This window comes from Heterocephalus glaber, unplaced genomic scaffold (assembly GCF_053883595.1).
Source record: "Heterocephalus glaber isolate CG9 unplaced genomic scaffold, H.glaber_assembly_v1.0 deba00000546, whole genome shotgun sequence".
NCBI classification, from domain to species: Eukaryota; Metazoa; Chordata; class Mammalia; order Rodentia; family Bathyergidae; genus Heterocephalus; species Heterocephalus glaber.
The window spans coordinates 5,868,968-5,889,511 of record NW_028258147.1 but is presented as its reverse complement, the minus strand read 5'-3'; the positions used below and the strand labels follow the sequence as shown (position 1 = coordinate 5,889,511).

Below are 20,544 nucleotides of genomic sequence, written 5' to 3'. Positions count from 1 at the left end.
AGGATAAATGTATTTAACATGAATTATAAAAAGCAGATATAAGTATCTCAACATTTAAAAAATTGAAATTAGTCTCACACATCATTATTGAGTCAAGTTTTGGTTATAAATTGAGGAATTGAAAAGAATGAAGAGAGTGCATAAATACCAATTTAATTTCCTGGAAAAAAAATTACAAAGGCACAGACAAATCTAGGTATCTAAAACAAACCTCAGCTCTTGAGATTTTTAATTTTAAGAAAATATAAAGGTTTCAAAAGAAATTCATTCCCATATAGTTGTCTTTAAAATTGTATCCCAGCTCCTCAGAAACCATGGCATTTCAATTCTAGGAGCTTAACTCCCAGAACAACTTATTTCAGAAGGATGGGTTACCACTCCTATTAAGGGGAGCTGGATACAGTTGGAGGAGTTGAGGGTATCTGTGGCAGAAGAAACAAGGTTAAGGGAAACACAAGTATAGTATAGTCTAAGAGACAGTACACAAGACTCAGCACCCACTCACCATTACTGACTTCCTCACTCTGCAAACAATCTTAGTTTTATCTCCTTTATTGAACTCCCAAGTAAATCACAAAATCTCCAGGCCACAATTTCCTCCTTCTCTAAAAGAGTGATAATATTTTCACCTGCCCATCAAACAGGATATTCACAAGGATAAATATATATATCTGTATGGCATAGAAATATTTGAAAGAAAGGTACCAAGACATAGTAACTGCATATGTGGTGCATCCAAAACATTTAAAGTCTGTGTTATTTGAGGTAACATGCATAATGGAAGATAATGATTTTGAGAAGATAATGAGAAAGGGAAAGAAAGCAAATGAGATGATTTAAACAAAGGCAACAACTGAGAAATAAAGTGAGCCGAAACACAAACACCCAAAGCAGGGCTTTTATTAAGGGACAGAGGTGCCAGGCTATCTTGAACAATGGCGAGAACAGCAACTAGGGGTTGGTGGGGTGAGGTTTGTAAGGGCTGAGGGAGTGTGGAGGTGACAGATGATTGGCTATGACTGGGGGCGAGGTGGGAAAAAGCAGGTCTTCGTGCTCTCTGGAGTGACTCATTTCCTGTAGGCAGGGGCCATTTTAGGATGCAGGGTTGTGGGGGCCATTTTATCTAGCAGAGAACTCTATCAACAACCTCCTTTACTGTCCTCCATTGTTGTGAGGTACAATAGTGGAAAATTCAGTATTGCTAAAGGCATACTAGCATTAGCAAAACCATTTTAATGGTTTTTCTTCAGGTGGATTTTCTTCAGAAAGCTTTAAGAGATTGAAAAAATCATAAATAACTCAAACCTCACAAGACTACAAATCTGCTAGAATTTGGGCAGAAGTCCTTATATTGAAAGATGGAACAGCCTGGAAAGAAGCAAGAAGACACTCAAATTGAATTTCACCTGGACAGCACTGATTAAATTTTGTCTGGTATTTTGGTTACTCAATCAAGTCTGCCTGTCTCCAATTGAATCTAAGGTCTTTGATTGCAGAAGCCACAATCCACACCTATCTTCCTTTCTCCCATGATCCACAGCTTTCCATGTAGCCAGCACTCTGCAAACACTGAATTGAACAAACATACATATGTATAATGTATTACTGCCAGTTTGAAAGAATATATTTAAAGTGCTCCAAAATAGAGCATGACTCCTGCTATTTATTTATCATCAACCTTGCAACTTATTGAACAATTTTTTCAATTTCTAGGATTTCATTTTTTCAATTTATATTATTTCTTATGTGGTAAGGAAAAATAAATTATGTAAATGCAAATTTTCTCCAAAAAAAAAAACAACAAAAAAACCAGCTTCCAAAGGTAAATCCCAAGCCCAGAAAGACATTAGGTAAGATAGTGAGAAACTTCTAGCTGTGATTATACCAGGTTTGATGGGCTGCTTCTTAACAATAATTAGTTATTGGATTTTTTTAAACATCTAATTTTCTAATCTTTACTCACCAGTGTCCAGTCTTGACTTGATATGCCGATACTTTGGATTCTGTGGTATCCTTTTGGTCAAATACTAAAAATAAGAAAATTCAAAATGAATTGGGTTAATATAAAGGCAAGGGTGGCAAAATCAGTAAAGAGTCAGACACTTAAAAAATAGAACAAGTGATATATTTCATAGACTTTAAAGATGGAAAGAACTCTAAAGAGCCAACTGTCCCTTTCACAATAGGTCTCTTCCATGGCATTTTGGCAGGTGAATGTACTTATCTTGTTTCTGTCAAAACATTTCCACATTTTATCAAAATAACTGAAGAGCACTGTGATAAGAAAAACTCTTCAAAAATTATCTCTTACATTGAGCCAAAGGAAACCCCTCAATTTCCTTTCAATCCACCCTTACAAGTGAGAATAAGACAGCTGCCTCTGCTTCAAGAAATCTGTTACAATAAATTCTTCTTTGTAATGTCACTCTTTGTATAATGGCTTCTGGGCCATCTCCTCTGAACACTCTCTACATTTTATCTATAGCAAATGTAAAAACAGTAGGTGGGATCTAGAGTTGAGCACAGTGCTCCAGATGTTGTCAGGCCAGCCACCTCTGGCACACTCTCATGCTGTCTCCCTGAGTCCAGGGCTCCATTGATGTCACTGCCATCACATATGCTCTTGTGGGACCTGAGATTCATGTCAGGTTCAAGGTAAGTTTATAGTTGATAAAAATGCCTAGGTCAGGTCTCCATTGTGCTGTGCTTTGATTGTTAACTCTTTGAATTCAAGCAGAAGACATTCACCCACATTAAATTCCCACAGCAAGTGCAAAAGCCATTAAGGGAGGGAATAAGACATGACATAACATAGCTTTCTCGCTTAAACTTTATTCTGGTCTATAAGTATGAAAACCTTACGTTCAGTACAGGTAGCTGTGGAATAGGAAATTAAAACTGGGTACTACCTTTCCAGCATCATCTTCTGCACATGTTCCTATGCTGAAGTGGTCAGGAATGTTCCCTTAATGTTTCCAGTCCTGGCAGATGTCTGTCTAGAATGCTTTTCCTCATCTTGTCCTTAAGTAAAATTTATTTTCTCTGTAAAGCTGTCCATGGTGGAATTAGGTACTTTCTTTCCCTCTATCTCCAGAGTATGACACCCTGTCCCACTGTCTACAATTAGATCTTCTTCCCTAGTCTAGGATTTACTTGAAGACAGGGACAATAACTTACTCGTATTTGTATTTACCCAGAACCTAGTACATGCTAAGTATATTTATTGATATTCAGTTAATAAATGAATATCTGAATGAGGATTGCATCACAGTAACTATCTGGTCCCTTAGGAGAGAATATCAAACTTAAAAAATTGCATCACTTGCATTTGAAAACAGTTAACTACAGTATGCCCTGTCAGGGGGACTAGAAAATAAACCATTTTCACATTAAAATACCTCTTCAAATTATAAATACCTTTTCAAAGCATAAAATCAGCATAAGATACTTCTGGGTTGTACAAAATATCTCTTGACGAGAGTTTTGGATTTCAAAGACCAAGAAGAATTTTTAAAAACTGGAGGCACCTGCAGAGTTATCACCTTTTAATTTTGCCAAGTAAGGACATTTAAAAAACAACAACAACAAGCAAAACCTCACAACTACCATCTGCTATTTTGTTAGGATGAAGTTTATTATTTATATATATTTAAAATTAAATTTCTCTTTAAATTGATATATAAAAACATAAGCCATCTGCTTTTTTTTTTTTTTTTGGTATGTGCATTCTACGCAAGTGCTCCACACTGAGCCATATCCCCAACCTCACCATCTGCTATTTTAATACCAAAAAGGTAAAAAAAAAAAAAAAAAAAAATCCTAAAGTAAAAAGGTCTGTTCTTTACTGTCTTTTAAAAACTCATGACAGTGTCTGTGTTTTTCACTTCACACTAGCAAGTAAAACCCATATTATGAATACTCAGCACTGGTCCTCAGTTTGTGTTTGCAAGCCTTTAACTGTTTTACCCTTAGAAAAATTGGAAAGCTCATTTTTCCTTGTAAGCAGTAACCTGCTGTTTATTAAGAGAAACTGACTGCAATGCCAATTCCCATTCCTTTTCTAGAGGACTATGGAAAAGGTTAAGTAAAAGAAGAAAAATACATAGACTGGAAAGGGAGACTTAGGAGAAGTTCCCCAGAGGGAAACAATATCACAGCAAAATCAAACAAACAAACAGTAAACTGAGTCAAGGAAAGCTAATATTAGACTTCAGTTATCTTAGACTGAGGGACCTGGGGGGAGGCACTCTGCATTTTTATCATTTCTATACTATATTTCCTGTTTTTACTTTTGTTTTGGTTTTTCCACTAGTTTCCTAGCAAAGTTTCTTTTGAAAAACTCCAGACTAGTCTCTGCTGAACCAAGGGGATTTGTCCATACTGAACCCAAATAGCTAAGAAGTGAGGGTGTCTCTAGGGACCAGGTATGGTGGCGGCAGAATGATGAGGGGAGAGTGTGGACAGCTGCAGCCATGAGCCCTTCCCTCCCTGGTTTTCCCTTACATGGGACTAATGAGAAATCCACATGCTGCAAGAGAAAAATGTAGTGCTTCTTTTCCCTGTCCCCACTGCAGTCCCATTTCTTATTCCTGACTTTCTAGTAACAATCACAACATAAAGCTCTTTGTGCTCCACTACCAGCAGAACGCCAGAGATGTTATGGAAGAGCCATATCTTTTTCTTTAAAATTCCTGCTTTTGGGATGAATGCTTCTTGACCTACTAACCAACTGGCTTTCTTTCAATGACATAAACAGGTTGAAATGGTGGAAAGTGAAGGAGCCCTGAAAAGCAGCTGTTTCAAGGAGGAGTATTCATTTGTTCAACAAAGACTTAATTGAGCACCAACCATTCATTAGTCAACATTTACTGAGTGTCTACTAGGAAGGACACAGAGGTAAAAACAGTCTTTGCCATGGCTCTCACTGACTGCTGGATATGAAGATGTCAAGCTGCACAATGAATAGAGAGGGAAGCAGGGAAGTGACAGCAGCACATAAGAGCGGTACCTATTCTAGATTTGAGGTCACAGACTGATTCTTAAAGGTGCCTTCTGAGCCACATTCTAAGGATTCAGGAGGTTAGTCAAGCAAAAGTAGTAGTGGATGGGAGCAACAGGGCCTGGCAGTAAGAAAATCATGGGCAAAGTATGGAGACAAGAGAATGAGGAGACAGCATTAAGAACCTAATAGTAATTGGAGACCTAGAGCATTGGTGCATATGAGGATGAATGATGCAGGACAGAAAGCCAGAGGCAGATCACAAAGGGCCTTGTAAACATGCTGAGAAACTTGAATTTTATCCAGTAGATCAGTGGGTCTCAAACAGGTACAATTTTGCCACTTCTGGGCTCAGGGACATTTGTCAATTTCTGGAACCATTTTGGTTGGCCACAAATGGCATTTAATTTGGGGCATGGTGTTGGACATTCTGTAACGAACAGACAGCTCTTACAACAAAGAAACAGCCAGCCCAAATGTCACCAGTGCTGAATTTGAGGAACTCCAGAGAAGATGATAGGAAGTCATTAAAGGTTTAGGAAGGAATAATAGGATTATATTTCTGTTTTAGGAAGATCACTGGTAACAAATGGAGAATATGAATGCAGTCAAGAAGGAAGACACAATAATAAGTTGAGAAGCTATTGTATCAAGAGGATCTATAGTCACAAGAAATTGGCCATAGAAATGAAAAAGAAGAAATGGTTTAAAGAAATCTTTTAAGTGGAAGATCAATGTAACCTAAGGAGAACGATGGTACCGTGATTCCAAAACAGGAGTTAAGGAAGAAGCATATTTGGAAAAAACATGATGTGTGCAGTTCAGGAGTGTTGAGTAGCAATATCTATAGGCTATCCAAAATAGAAGTTCCCGGCTGGCTATACGGAGATTAGGATAGAGATCTGGGCTACCAAAAAAGAGTGTGGGAATTATCAGCATGTGGATAACAGATGAAGTCATGGGACTGGCCAAAACCACTCTAAGAGAAGAAAACCCCCAATGCTGAAGACCATGTAGAGAAGAGGCATGTTGGCTGAGACTCAGAAAAGGCTATAAGAAAGTGGGTCATGAAAATTAAAGAGGAGCTGCAGGAAAAAGGGAATGGACAGCAGGGAATAATGCTGTCAGGTCAGAGGACAAGAAGTAAAGCATGAGCAGGCAAACAAGAATGCAGGCCAGGGCCAGAGATTTACCTCAGTGGTGCCGTGCCTGCCTCACAAGTAAAAGATCCTGAGTTCGATCCCTGGTAAGAGGGGAGGGGGATGCAGGTCAAGAGAGAGAACAACAGAAAAATGAATTTGGATTGAGCAAATCAGGACTTTTGTTGACAGCCCTGATAGATGCAGTGATAGTAAACTGACAGCAGAAGCAAAAACAGCAGGTTGCATGGGGCTGGGGGGAGGGATGGGGAGGGAGGATAGTCTTTTTGTTTTTCCAAGAGTGCTGTTAAGGAAGAATCTTTGTTATTTTGTTTTGTTTTGAAATAAGAGAGAAATTTGAGAATGGTTATGGGCTAATGGGCAGAGGCCTAGAACCCAAGAGGAAGGGGAGACCTTTAGCTATATATTTAAAAAAAAGATTTATGATATGTGGTATTATTACAGGCTCTTTGAGAAACCAAAAATGTTCAAACCATTTGAGGGCTACATCTTTAGGGAAGGTCAAAAGACAATGCTCTCCCTGTCTCCCCTCTTTACTCCAGCTACTCAACTACTTGACTTTCAAGACCCAGCAACAAGTATCTCCTAGGAAGTCTCCTCTGCAGGGCCCTATGAGAAGAAAGTCTCTTCCCTGCCTGGATTTTTACTGTTCTTTGTGTCATTCACACTTCTCATGCTCTGCACTTGGGGACTACCCTATACTTCTCTGTTCCTGCTACAAGTTATAGTGCTACTAAAACAGCAGTAAGTATCTGCCAGATAAAGACCTGAGCAACATGCAGCATGCATGCTTGGTGTCACATGGGCCTCATAGATCTCAGAGGCTCTAGGAGTCTGAAAGGAGATTTCTCAAATACTGGGCGTGAGAAGAGAGGATTCATGAGAGAGCAAGCACTGGGCTGTGTTGTAATGGTTGAACTTCTGTTCATAAAAGATGGGGAAGAGGGATAGGAAAAGCACTGCCAATGGAAAAAATTCTAGTAGCAAAGACACTTTAAAAGCATGTTTAAGGCAGGCATGGTGGCACATGCCTGTGATCCCAGCACTGTGGGAGGCCAAGGCAGGAAGATCACATGTTTGAGTCTGGCCTCAGTAACTTAGTGCCTCAGTGCAGTGATGGCGAACCTTTCAGAACTCTCAATGATACAGTCTGCTGCAGCACACATGCCACAGGTCCACCACTACTGCCTTAGTGAGACCCTGTCTCAAAAAAAAGGAGGGGATGAGGATATAGCTCAGTTTGAAGGCCCTGGGTTTAATCCCCAGTATCACAAAAACAAAACAAAAAATACCCCACCACATTTAAAAAACAAACTGTTCTATTTGCTGGGGAAGATCTAACAACAACAGAATGGCAATTGCTGCTAACATTTATTGGGCACTTACTACACTGTTAGGCATTTGACTAAGTATTTTGTCTACATTATTTCATTTAATCCTCACAACCACTGTACATCCTCACTTCAGCTAGAGTTCTTCATATGGGGTCCTGACGGGTTTTAGGAAGACCATGAGTCCCTTCAAACTATATGCAAAATTTTATGTATGTGCCTTTTTCCCTCTGCAATGAGTCTTGTTTTGCACCAAATTTTCAAAGTGGTATGTAGTCCCCCAAGTGTTCAGAATCCCTGGTATGTGGAATCCTGTGCTGTAAAGGCTGGAGATGGAGAGGTGGGTTCCAAGTAGAGAAGCCTGAATGCAGACCAAGGAGCCTACATGAGGCCTTAGTGACAACGGAAGGCATTGAGCTGTGAGCTACATGACTAAGACAGTATTTTGGCAGATTTGCATTCTGGCAGATTATGTAAAGACAAGACTTTGTGAATACATGAATACTGGAGAACAATGAACAAAAAGTCAAAGATGGGATTTTTGATTTCTGAAGGAAAAATTTTAAAAAAGAAGTGAGATTGTCTGAATCACAAATCATTCAAAATGAATAAGCTTTTCTGACTTCATATCTCTCTCAAAATAGGACTCACAAGGTTGTATTTCATTGTAATATATGTAATAAGATTTACATTTAAAGGAATTTTTTTAAAGTTACTATATCTTTTGCTCAGAATCACTCTACTTATCTATAAAGCAGTCCAAAAAATGAAGGGATAAAGGGAGTGGGTGCCAGCTTCAAGGGAAGCTTATATTTAAAATAAGTCTTTTAAAGGGGAACTTTTCAAAATGGGAGTTTTGACCTGGCCCAGTTATATTAACCTCCTTTGTCAGTAGCTACCATTTGTGGCAGATTTTTTTAAGATGGTCACAAGAAAATTTCCCATTCCATTTATAGTGTGATGTTACTCTCCTTCCACTGAGGGGTGGAATCTATGTTCCCTCTCCAGAATCAGAATGGGCTCGACTATGATGGAAGTGACACCAGATGGGACTTCTGAGGCCAGAAGGTAAAAGGTAATATCACTTCCACATGGTTCTCTTGGAACTCAGCCACTGAGTGTGAGAAAAGCCAACCTACATGGAAAAGACAATCTATAGATGGTATGGCCAACAACCTCAGCTGAGGTCTCAACCAACATAGCTACACATCTGAAAGAGGCCTTCACGATAACCTGCCCAGCCCTGTCTGCCTGCAAAGCCACATGAGAAATTTCAAGTGAGGACCACCTAGCTAAACCAAATTAACTTTCAGAACCATGAGAAATAATAATGTTTTCTGTTGGTTTAAGCCATTAAAATATGGGAATGATTTATAACAAGTCAATATATAATTGGAGCACCACCCACTTTTATTCCTTTCTAGGTAAAACCCTGAGGAGCAAGAACAACAAACCCACATTGCTTCTCTGTAGCTTACTCTGATCTGCTACAATGGTTGCTGTCCCCACTATTCTACTGAGGTTCCTCTGGCAGCTACCCAACATCAGAAATCCCCTACTTGCTGAATATGATACTTTTCAATCCTTAATTTACTTGACCTTCCTATGGCATGCAACACTGTTATACAACCCTACTGTCTTTAGTTTCCACCCCATTGCCTTCAGTGATATCTTTCTCCTCTGATTCTCCAATGACATAGGGATCAATGCTCTGTCAGCTACTTAATAACTGCTCCCCAGGATTCCATTTTCTCAATCAATAGGTTCTCTGTAAGCCAAACACTTAGGCTAATTTCCATTTGTAGGCTTCTAATTTCCAAAGAGTGAACAGTGAACACATTGTCTTCTTTCAGAAGAAAGAATATACATTTATCAGATATAACATTTATCTATTCATTCAACCAATATTTATGGAACTACTACAGTATGCCAGGCAGTAGGACAACACAGACAAGGTCCCTATCTTGTGTTCTTGTAAGTATGCCAGAAAACAAGTTAAAAAAAATACTATATCAGTAGCGGTGAATTTATGGCATGTGGGCTACAATGAGCAGTTTGTATCACTGAAAGCTCAAAAAAGGTGCACCATCACTGTGGATCTACCTGGTGAAGAGAACAGACTGAACTAATCCATCTAATGTGCTCCTTCCTAAAAATCTCAATAAAAATTCACTTTAAGGACAGAAAGTCCCCCCCAAAACAGGGAGAGTGGGAGATGTGACAGTAACAGAATACTAGATCCCTGAACTCTAGAAAGAAGAAAAATAAGTGAGAATGCCCTGATGTACTCAAGACAGCCAAAGACTAACGAGTAATAGGAAAAGCTAAAAGAAAAGTTTTTAAAAGGCTGAGAAATTGATGCTGTGAGGCACTCTAGAAGTGGGAAGTAGAAGGAGAAGCTGGGTCGGGTGTGGTGGTGCATGCCTATAATCTCAGCAGGGAGAGGCTGAGGCAGGAGGATTGCTGCCAGTTTGAGGCCAGCCTGGGTTACATAATGTGTTCAAGGCCAGCCTGAACTATATAGCAAGATCCTGTTTCAAAAATAAAACTGTGGCTTGTTGAAGGTTCCTTAACCAGATGGCTCTCTGGATCCCTTCCCTCTCTATGCCACTGATTGACTGTCCTTGCCCATCCTGGCAGATGTCTATAAATTAAATCCCCCAAAGCATTTCTGGAGTAGTAGGTCTCCTCACAGAAGAAGGTAGAGATATATCATTACTGAAGACAGGGGTAAAAGAGGGTGATACACATTAATGTTAATATTTAACCATCAAGCCTAATCCAACCAGAAGTTTAAGAAGGCCTTTACTATGAGGAACATGACTAGCCTGAAAGGAAACAGCTGAAGGGACATATTTGAGAGGGGGAATCCTTAAATCATGGCCTACAGAGATCACTCCATAATAAAGCTCACCATCACAGGCCTCTTCCCAATCAACAGAGATCTCAGTAATCTTTTAAAATCTCCTACTCCAAAACATAAATTAACACCTGAGGATTAAAAGAAGTCTGAGAACATTACCTCTAATCCAATAGGATATTGGATCCTGTGTCCCTGGAAGAAGAGACACCAGTGAAATCCTTCCCTCACTGTACTGTGAGGACAGTGAGAAGGGTACCATCTACAAGCCAGGAAGACAGCCCTCACCAGAAATGGAATCAGCTGGTACAGTGATCTTGGACTTCCAGCTCCAGAACTATAAAAATAAATTTCAGTTGCATAAAGCATCTAGTCTGTTATATTTTGTTATGACAGTCTAAGCTGATTAACAGAAACATCTCCAATAAAACCAAAAGAAAAACAGACATTTGGAGGAATTGATATCATGCTGAAAAAAGAAAAAAAAGGACTATCATCAGTCAGTTCATTTCCAAGTCTCAGCACCAAAAGAAAAAGAAATGAAAATACATGCTCACACAAAAACTTGTATATGAATATTCATAGTAGAATTATCTATAACAGTCCCAAAGTGGAAACAACCCAAATGTCCATCAATAGATAAGTGGATAAAGTGAGGTATATCATTATGACAGATATTACTAAGCAATAAAGGAATTAAATACTGATGCATGAAATAACACAGATGAACATTTATAATATTAAGTGAAATATCACATTGTTGAGTCCTTTTATATGAAATGATTATGGAATATACAGATCTATAGAGTCAGAAAATAATGGTTGCTTACTAAAATTCATTTGGAACCAGAAGAGATCTGCTCTAGCAAAGGCAAATCTAGGCAACAAAGACAAGGTGGGAAGGGGGGGGTGAGGACACAATTCCTGACTTGAAATTATGCTACAAAGCTACTGTGATAAAAGCAGCATGGTACTGGCAAAAAAACAAAAACAGAAAAACTCCAGACCCGGGCCGGGGATTTAGCTCAGTGGTTTCGCTGCCTGCTGTGCAAGCGCAAGGACCCGAGTTCATTCCCCAGTACCAAAAACAAAAAACAAAAAAACCCTCCAGACCCAAGGATCAATAGAACAGATTAGAAGATATAGAAACAACTCCAGACACACTCAATCACCTTATCTTTGACAAAGGAGCCAAACACCTTCACTGGAGGAAAGATAGCCTCTTTAATACAAGGTGCTGGAAAAACTGGGTTTCAACTTGCTGAAGATTAAAACTAGACTCATATCTTTCATTATGCACTTAAAACTAAAATCAAAATGCATCAAAGATCTAAATATTAAACCAGAAAGGGCCGGGGATTTAGCTCAGTGGTTCCAGTGCCTGCCTTGCAAGCACAAGGTCCCAAGTTCAATCCCTGGTACCAAAAAAACCACAAAAAACAGAAACACTAAATGTGCTGGAAGATAGGTTAGGGAGATCTCTTGAAGACAATGCCATAGGAAAAGACTTTATGAACAAAACCTTGGTTGCACAGGAACTATCATAAGGAATTGACAACTGGGATCTCATTAAAAAGCTTTTGCACAGCAAGAGAAGCCACCAACAGAATGAACAGACAACATACAATGTGGGAAAAATTTTTTACCAGCTGTTCCTCAGACAAAGAACTAATATCTAGAATATATAAAGAACTCAAAAAAATCAGATCCCCCAAATTTAAAGACCCAATCCAAAATTGGGTATCTGAAATGAATAGACACTTCTCAGATAAAGTACAAACAGCAAGTAAATTATATGAAAAAATACTCAACATCACTGGTCATTCAAGAGATGTAAATTAAAACAATGCTGAGATTCCATCTCACTCCAGAAAGAATGGCTGCTATCAAGAAATCAACCAATAACAAATGCTGGTGGGGCTGTGGGGAAAAAGGAACCCTTCTCCACTGTTGGTGGAAGTGTAGACTGGTGCAACCACTGTGGAAATCAGTGTGGATATTTCTCAAAAAACTAAAACTAGAGGTTCCATTTGACTCAGGTTTTCCCCTTCTTGGTATCTTTCCAAAAGAATTAAAAGCATTATATCACAGTGATATATGCACACCCATGTTTATAGCGGCACAGTTTGTAATAGTCAAATCTTGGAAACAGCCCAAATGCCCATCAACTGATGAATGGATAAAGATGTAGTCTTTTATACAATAGAATACTACTCAGCCATAAAGAAAAACCTGAGACATTTATAACTAAATGGATGTACCTGGAGACCATACTCGTAAGTGAAATAAATTGGACACACATGTGTAAATACCATGTGAGAAACTGAAAGCGTAAATGAGAACCAAAATGTATAATAGATATTTGAAATATGGAAATAGGAAGAAAATGTTCAAAGGGGAAGGGGAACTAGGGAAGGGAGCGAGGTAAAGGAGGGAAATAAAAAAATGAGAAAAGAAGGAAAAAATGGAAACAAAGCTTTTATAAATAAGAAGGGGTGGAGGGGTTGAAGGGAGGGAAGGGGAATGGGAAAAAAATAAGACTCAAGATATATCATGTACAGGTACAAATTCCCTATGATGAATGTGATCATTATGTACACCTAAAATGTACCAATAAACTTAATAAAAATTTTTTTAAAAGAAAATAATGGCTGCCACCACTGAGGGTGGGTAGGAAAAAAGGAAGTGATAGCTATTGGGCTTTGTTCTGCAGTGATGAGAATTTTCTGAAGTCAATTGTAGTGATAATTGCACAACTCTGTGAATACACTAAAATCATTAAATCATATACTTTAAATAGGTGAATTTATGATATGTGAATTACGTCTCAGTAAAGCTGTTACAAAAATATTAAAATCTAAAAACTAAAATATATTTAAAACTTTTTGGTCTACAGAAGACTGTTAATAGGATAAAAAGAAGATTTGGAGGAATTATATGTAAAACCCCTATCCAACCAAGGACTATTATCTTATAAAGAACTGTCAAAAGAGTGAAAATGTTCATTGCATCAGTGTTTATACAGTGGACCCTCAAACTATGACTTGCCTGACATATGAACAACTGGTTAATTAGGTTAATGGAAGATTCATCTGCCTCTTGTTATCTATAGTGTGTACCCAGGTAAACATCCAGATCTCAGCTGTATTGACTTAACAACCAACTTGAGTTACAACCAGCCCTTGGGAACCAATCAAATTCATTAGTCAAAGGTCCACTACAATAGCAAATAGTTAAAAACAACCCGGGGATCTGGCTCAGTGAGTGCTGCCGCCTGCCTCACAAGCACAAGGTCCCAAGTTCGATCCACAGTACCAAAAAAAACCTTAAGTGATATACCATGGTGGAATGATAAGTAAAATGTGGTACAGTCACAGGCTACATTAACTTTACAGCAATTAAAAGGTTTAAACTAGAGATATCAACATGGCTGAATCTCAGACATAATTTGCATGATAAAAGCAAGTTGTAAAGACACAGTATATTGTTTTTGTAAAACACTTAAGCATACAAAATAATGTATGTTATATAAGAAAAATACAGCAGGAGAATTGGAAAGTTACACATTAAATATATGGGAGCAGATGACTACAGTGAATGGAGAAGGCGGGGGTAAAAGTAGTAAGAAACAAAACTGGCTGTAACTGAAGAGTATGCATAGTGAAATCATATCAATCCATTAGCACAACTGGATCTAATGCAGTGAGTAAAACAAAAGACAAATAAATAACAAAACTGTGATGTAACTAGAGCAAACACTTGAGTAAGAGTTGAAAGAATAAGTTGAGTTATATTTTTCTGACATGGAAATATCTCTAAGATATATTGTTAAGTGAAAAAAAGCAAGTCAGGGGCCAGAGATTTAGCTCAGTGGTGCTGCCGCCTGCCTCGAAAGCACAAGGACCTGAGTTCGATCCCTGTTACCAAAAAAAAAAAAAAAAAAAGCAAGTCAAAGGATCATATGTGCTATAACATTTATGTAAAACAAAATTACAACAGAAAATTCTTCCTATATTATTCATAAAAAGTGCAGAATAAAAATAAAGACAAATAGAAACTCCTGGAAAAACAAAATGCAGTAAGAAAGGACATATAATTCTAATGATTACTTGTGCAATAAATATTTATATGGTTACCAACAACAGAAACAAAAGAAAGCAAAAAAAACTATTTTAAAAATTCAAGAAATAAGAAAAGACACACAAAAAATATTTTACTGAAGAGGATAAATGGATGGCAAATAATCACACAAAAAGATGTTCCACTTTGGTGTCCATTAGGCAAAGGTAAATTAAAACCACAATAAGACAGCACTTCATACTCATTAGAAAAAGCTAAAATTAAATATCAACAATACCAAGATTGGTTGCCAAGATTTTGAAAAATCTGGATTTCTCATATACTGTTGGTAGGAATGTAAAATGGTATAGGTTCTCGGGAAAATAGTTTTCCAGTTTCCAATAAAACCATACAACCCAGCAACCACACTCTTGGGTATCTATTCCAATGACATGAAAATTAACATCCACATAAAGAGCTACATCCAGATGCTTGTATTTTTATTTGTAATACCATAAAACTGAAAACAAACAAAATGTCCTGTGCTAGTTGAATGAGTGAACAGTTATACATCCACACCATAAAATACTAATGAGCAATAAGAAAAGAATAAACTACTGCTACATGGATGTATCTCAAAGATACTATCCAGAGTAGAAAAAAGTCAATCTCAAACAGTCAGATACCATGATTCCATTCATGTAATAATCTCAATATTTAAAAATTGTAGAGACAAAGAACACATTTGTGGTTTTCAGGGGTTCTGATGGTGAAAGGGAAAAAAGTGAATGTAACTACAAAGGGTAGCATGAAGGAGGTATTTGTGACAATGGGAGAGTTCTTTATCTTGATTGCAAATCTATATTTGTATAAACTGTGATTATATTAAATCTACACACATGATAAAATAGAATTATACACACATTGTTCAAACTTCAAATTTCTAGTTTTGATATTGTACTATACTTGTATAAAATATAATCATTGGGGAAAACTGGGTGAAAGGTACACAGGACCTCTTTGTATAATATTTGCAACTTCTTACAAATGTATTATTTCAAAATAAAGTTTTTTTGAAGGACATTAGGATAAAGACCACAGCTCTTAAAAACTAAAAATGTGGCAGAAATTAAAAGTAATAGAAAAATTAGAAATAAAGTTAAGTCTCCCAAGGAAAGCAAAAAGACAAAGGTAAGGAAAACTGGAGATAAAAGTGAAGAAAATTAGAGAACCAGCCATACAAGTGCAACATCAGAATAATGAATTTAAGAAAGAGGATGGAGAAAGTATGATGGAAAAATCAACAAAATAATTTAAGAAAATTTTACAGACTAGAAAAGCACAAGTTTCTAGTGCTACCAAATAAGTCATAATAGACTGTAGCAAGAAATACCTTTGTGAGAGGAGAGATAAGTCGCCAAGTATAAGAATGGCTTTTGACTTCTCCACAGCAACACTGGCTGCTAGAAAACCACAAAGCAATATTCTCAAGTTGATTTCCAACCAAGAATTCTATACTCAGGCAAACTCATATGCCATAGATAAATGTGAAAGTAGAATAACATTTTTAGATATCCTTAATATTTTAGACATAAATTAAAAAATACTTATGAACTTTCTCAAGAATTACTGGAAGTTGTACTCCATGACAGTAAGCTAGGCATCTAGGGCACAACATATAACACATAGGGTTTCCCTGATCCTCTCCCTACACACCTAAGACCATTCTTCCTCTACCTCCCATAGTCTTGACCTTATCAATGAGTAGTTATGGCAAATCCAATCTGGGAACCTAAGTCATCCATCATACTCTCATCTCTCAAAACTAATGACGGAGTTTTGGGCCAGGGATTTAGCTCAGTGGTTCCGCCGCCTGCCTCACAAGCGCAAGGTCCCAAGTTTGATCCCCAGTACCAAAAAAACCACAAAAAACACCAAAAATCTAATCATGGAGTCTTGATGATTTTACCCCCTTAATATTTCTTCTCAGTTCTGTCCTTAATTCAATGGCCTCAGATTAGATCTGTATCAAAATAACTACCTAACCAAATCTCCCCTATCTCCAGTCCTGGCCTCTACAATGTGGCTAGTCACCTGCCTAAAACACAAATCTGACCAAGTCATTCCCTTACTAAAACTCTTTAAAAGCTTCTTGAATTCTGACTAGCAGGTAAGATAAATACCTAGAAAAATGCTACTCTCTATACCTACCTCCTCCATCTCCATAAGACAAACCACAATTTTATATACTCTATTTATAGGGTACAATGTGATAAACACACTATGTGAAATGACTAAAGCAAGCTAATTAGCATATCCATCGCCTCACTTATGTGTTAAAACAGTTGAAATTTACTTTTCGCTATTTTAAAATATACCACGTTCTCACTGTAGTGATCCTGTTGGGCAATAGATCTCAAAAACATAATCCTAACGGAAATTTTGTACCCTTTGACGAACATCTCCCATCTTCTGGTGACCACCATTCTACTAATTCTGAGTTGGACTTTTTTGGTGGAATTCATTACTTATTGCTGATGGCACCCTCCTGGACAGGCTAGCCTTGCCCTTATAGCTTTCTGAACACAGTACCAGGCATTCACCAAGAGATAAGTAATTGTAACTCCTGTTGGGTATAAAGCACAAAGGAACCACCCAACCGTACTCCTTGCTCTTACAGACTCCTATTGGGAACTCTGAGAATTCACACACTCCTACTTTCGCTCACACTGTACTGTTCTACCTGGGATGTTTCTTCACCTGATTAATCCATGGCCTTGGCATGTCTGCGCCCCCGCCCCCTCCCGCTCCCTTCTCCACAGCCCTCCTCTCATTCCCTCAGTTGGGTCCTATCTTTCCTCATGTAACATTCTGCTCCCTAACCACACTGTATTCAAATCCTACTTGTGAATCTCCCTCACTAGACAGAACTTGAAGGGCCGAGGCCTCGTTTTATTCTCTGTATGTCTAGCACCTACAGCATGGTAGGAGTACAGTATCTGTTGACTTTAAATCGCCACAAATGCAGCAGGGTACTAAGGGTCAAAGAGATGCAGAAAGTAGCAGGTCCTATGGAAAGGCAGGGAAACTAATATTCTATTTTGCCCCTCTTCCAGTGGCTTGGTCTGCTTATTCCTGTAATTCTTGTACTCCCACCAACAGAAGTGAGGGCTCTTTCCTTCCTTTAGTGTTCCCAGCTTCCTTTGTATTTTTCACCAGTTTGCAACTGTCACTCCTAAACGCTAAGCCCTTTGAAGGTAGGAGCCGTGTCTTTAAGTACTTCGCTCCTTGCAGCAACAATACAATATTGGCGTCTCGCCTGTATTAGGCGAAAGCTCGCCAGTCACCAGGCAAAGCTGAACGTCCCCAGGACCGCCCCGCCCCTGGCCCAGCGATCCGACCCCTCCTCACTCCAGCCACTTCCCGCCTTCCAGGCGGCGGAAGTCGCTGGCTGTTTGTCCCTGCTCACGTGGCGTCTTTTCCGGTGCGCCCGCCCCCTCCGGCTCTCGGGTTCGGACCTGGCCCTCACCTCAGGTTTCCCAATGTGTCTCCGGACAGACATATTGCTCCAACCGACCACACTCGGGGTTCTAGTCTCACGGGTTGCCTCTAACTCTAGCTTTCTAACCCCCAACAACTTTCCTCAGCTACCTCACTATAACCTCTTCTTCGATTGGCCTGTCTTCACCCGGCCAGCCAATGGGGCCGTCGTTTACTCTCCGCACAGGGTCGCAGGAGAGCGAGACGCTGATCAATGGTTCCCAAGGGCAACGCGGGACGCCGGCTAGGGTGGCCTTTTGTGCAGTGGGCCGGCAATCCGCTCCATCCTTAGAGCTCGAAGAGCGGCGTGGGGGGAGGGGAAGGCTAGCGCCTGCGCAGACCCCAAGATGGGGGGAGGGGCTCAAGAGTGAGGCTGAAAAGGGAGTTTCAGCTGATACGGGAGCGCGGTACAGGTCGCCCCCCCAACACCCCGAACCCATTTCCCCTCTCTTAAGACCATTCTAATCAAACACCTGGGCCACTTCTTCCACAATAGGGGATATGAATTGGGCCAAGGTTGTTTAGCAAGAATGAAAGTACATAGTTAATTTTCAAGTTAAGTCATTATGCAAATTATGCAAAACATCATGTGTAAATACAGTAATTATTGTTGCTTTAAAAGCTTTTAGGCTAGCTAAAGAACAGCAGCCTTAATTGCAAAGCATACACCGCATTCAGTGGTTCATCATTCATTTAACAAGTATTTAATAAGCACCTTAGGAGAAAAGCTGCAGTAGGTTTTGTGGAGGATGGGAAGATGACTAAAACTCAATCCAGTTGTCATGGAAACTATTGTGACTCCTGCCACCAGCCACCACCTGTTCTCATTCCAGATCTGAAAATTAAGTCCTAGCACCTTTACAAAACAATTACACACACAGTTTGACTTGGCTCCTAAATGTCCCACCAAATCCATCAAAATTATTATTTCCTTTTACATGGAAGGAACAACACAGTAACCCTTTGTCCTTTGCTCTAAATTGTTTTTCCAAGAACTGAGAAAGGTTATCCTGAGGTGTTCATACCCACTAGCTCTTTGTGAATAATAGCATATATCTGAGTCGAAGTTTGCAGGTAACCCATTCAGCCACATGGTCTCACATGCCTCTCTCCTCTCAGACAGTTCAGCAACCCACTCTTATGGCCACACTTTGGGTCATATTGTCACTCAGAGTTCCTGACCTCCAGGATCTTGAACTACAGCCAAAGCTGCCTCTTGCACTTTCATTTATTCTTTCATACTTACCAAGTTTTACTTAACTTCCTTAGTGTTTTCCAATTCTTTAACTCTTCCCTCTAAAATTTCCAGTCTGTCACTTTTCTACTAGAATAAGAGTTTGGGGCTGCAAAAAAATTGGAAAGTGGGTGATGGGGAAGACATTTATCTGGAGCTTTTGCATAGCAAGCAGAAGCTTCTAAACACATTCCTACTTAGGATACATGCTTACCTACTGCAGCTTAGGGATAGGGTAACTATACTGATTCTGATGGAATAAACAGAAGGAGGAAGATAAAGAGGGACTAAACTCAACAGTGGTGGAAAAGACACAAAGATTTAAAGACGTGTAGGTAAATTTACAGTTCTATACATGTAAAGAGATAAGGGGAAGGACAGCAAGGAGTAGGAAGGTATTGAGGATGTGACTATAATTTTTCTAATTTGGAGAGCTGAGTAGATGGATGATAATGCATTAATCAAGTAAAAGCATGATGGTCAAGAAGCCAAAACTGAAAGTATAAGATCCATCAGCCCATTCAACTTTCATACTTCCATGTTTTGGCATACTTCTTTGTATGGTTGTTTCTCTTTTATTTCAGAAGATATGGGAATATCGGGAAGCTCCCCACCTCCATCCCAGGCTCCTAGGGCAGAGAAGCTCAGCCGGTCCCAGCACCTGGAAGGAAGCTCCCCCCACTGCCATCCTAAGCTCCTAGGGCAGAGAAGGTGAGCCATGTGGGCGCCAGAAGTACCCCCTCCAGTGGAAATGAGAAGACACATAAACAAGTCTCAAAAACAGACTTCTGGATCACCTACAGCAACCCCAAAGGGAAACGAGATGGAACAATCAGATACTCAACCACCTGGACTCTCTGAACTGGCAACAAAAGAGGATCTGGGAAAAATGAAATCAGAAATAATTACTCAGACAACAGCAAAGATTTTGCTCAGGGTGCAAGACATGATTAATAAATCTAGAGAGGACACAGATAAAAAAAATAGAGGATCTGAGGAACGTGATGGAATCCCAACATAGGAAACAAATGGAATCCATAAAACAGATACAAACAGATTTCCAAGAGATTAAAAACTCCATTGAAAGTCTGCACAGCAGAATGAACCAATGTGAGGATAGAATTTCACATATAGAAGATAAAATTGCAATTAGTGAGGAGGAAAAGAAAAATTGCTTTAAAATTGTAAAGGAACACGAGAAATCAATCCAGCAGCTGCTAGACAATGCAAAGAAGAATAACATAAGACTGATTGGAGCCAATGAAGAAAGAGGAGAGAATGCAGATGACATAAAAAACCTGTTGACAGAAGTGATGGCAGAAAACTTCCCAAGGAGGGGAAAAGAACTTGACATACAGATA

General features: G+C 39.1%; 1 protein-coding gene across 7 annotated transcripts in view; it reads right to left on the bottom strand.

The window, feature by feature from the left end:
* Cep41 (centrosomal protein 41) overlaps positions 1-18,264 on the bottom strand; it is a 44,586-nt gene extending 26,322 nt beyond the window's left edge. Inside the window, exons 1-4 of one of the 7 annotated variants that reach the window (XM_021237610.2) lie at positions 17,821-17,835; positions 2,910-3,021; positions 1,964-2,027; positions 1,513-1,569 (exon numbers count right to left, since the gene is read on the bottom strand). In XM_021237610.2, coding sequence (XP_021093269.1) covers positions 1,513-1,531 — 19 coding nt within the window. In that variant the 5' untranslated portion in view covers positions 1,532-1,569; positions 1,964-2,027; positions 2,910-3,021; positions 17,821-17,835. Of the gene's footprint in view, positions 1-1,512; positions 1,570-1,963; positions 2,028-2,909; positions 3,022-3,417; positions 3,477-17,820; positions 17,836-17,938 lie in introns of those variants that run through there. The other 6 variants (XM_021237609.2, XM_021237611.2, XM_021237608.2 and 3 more) reach the window with 6 other exon arrangements.
* Positions 18,265-20,544: the final 2,280 nt, after the last annotated feature.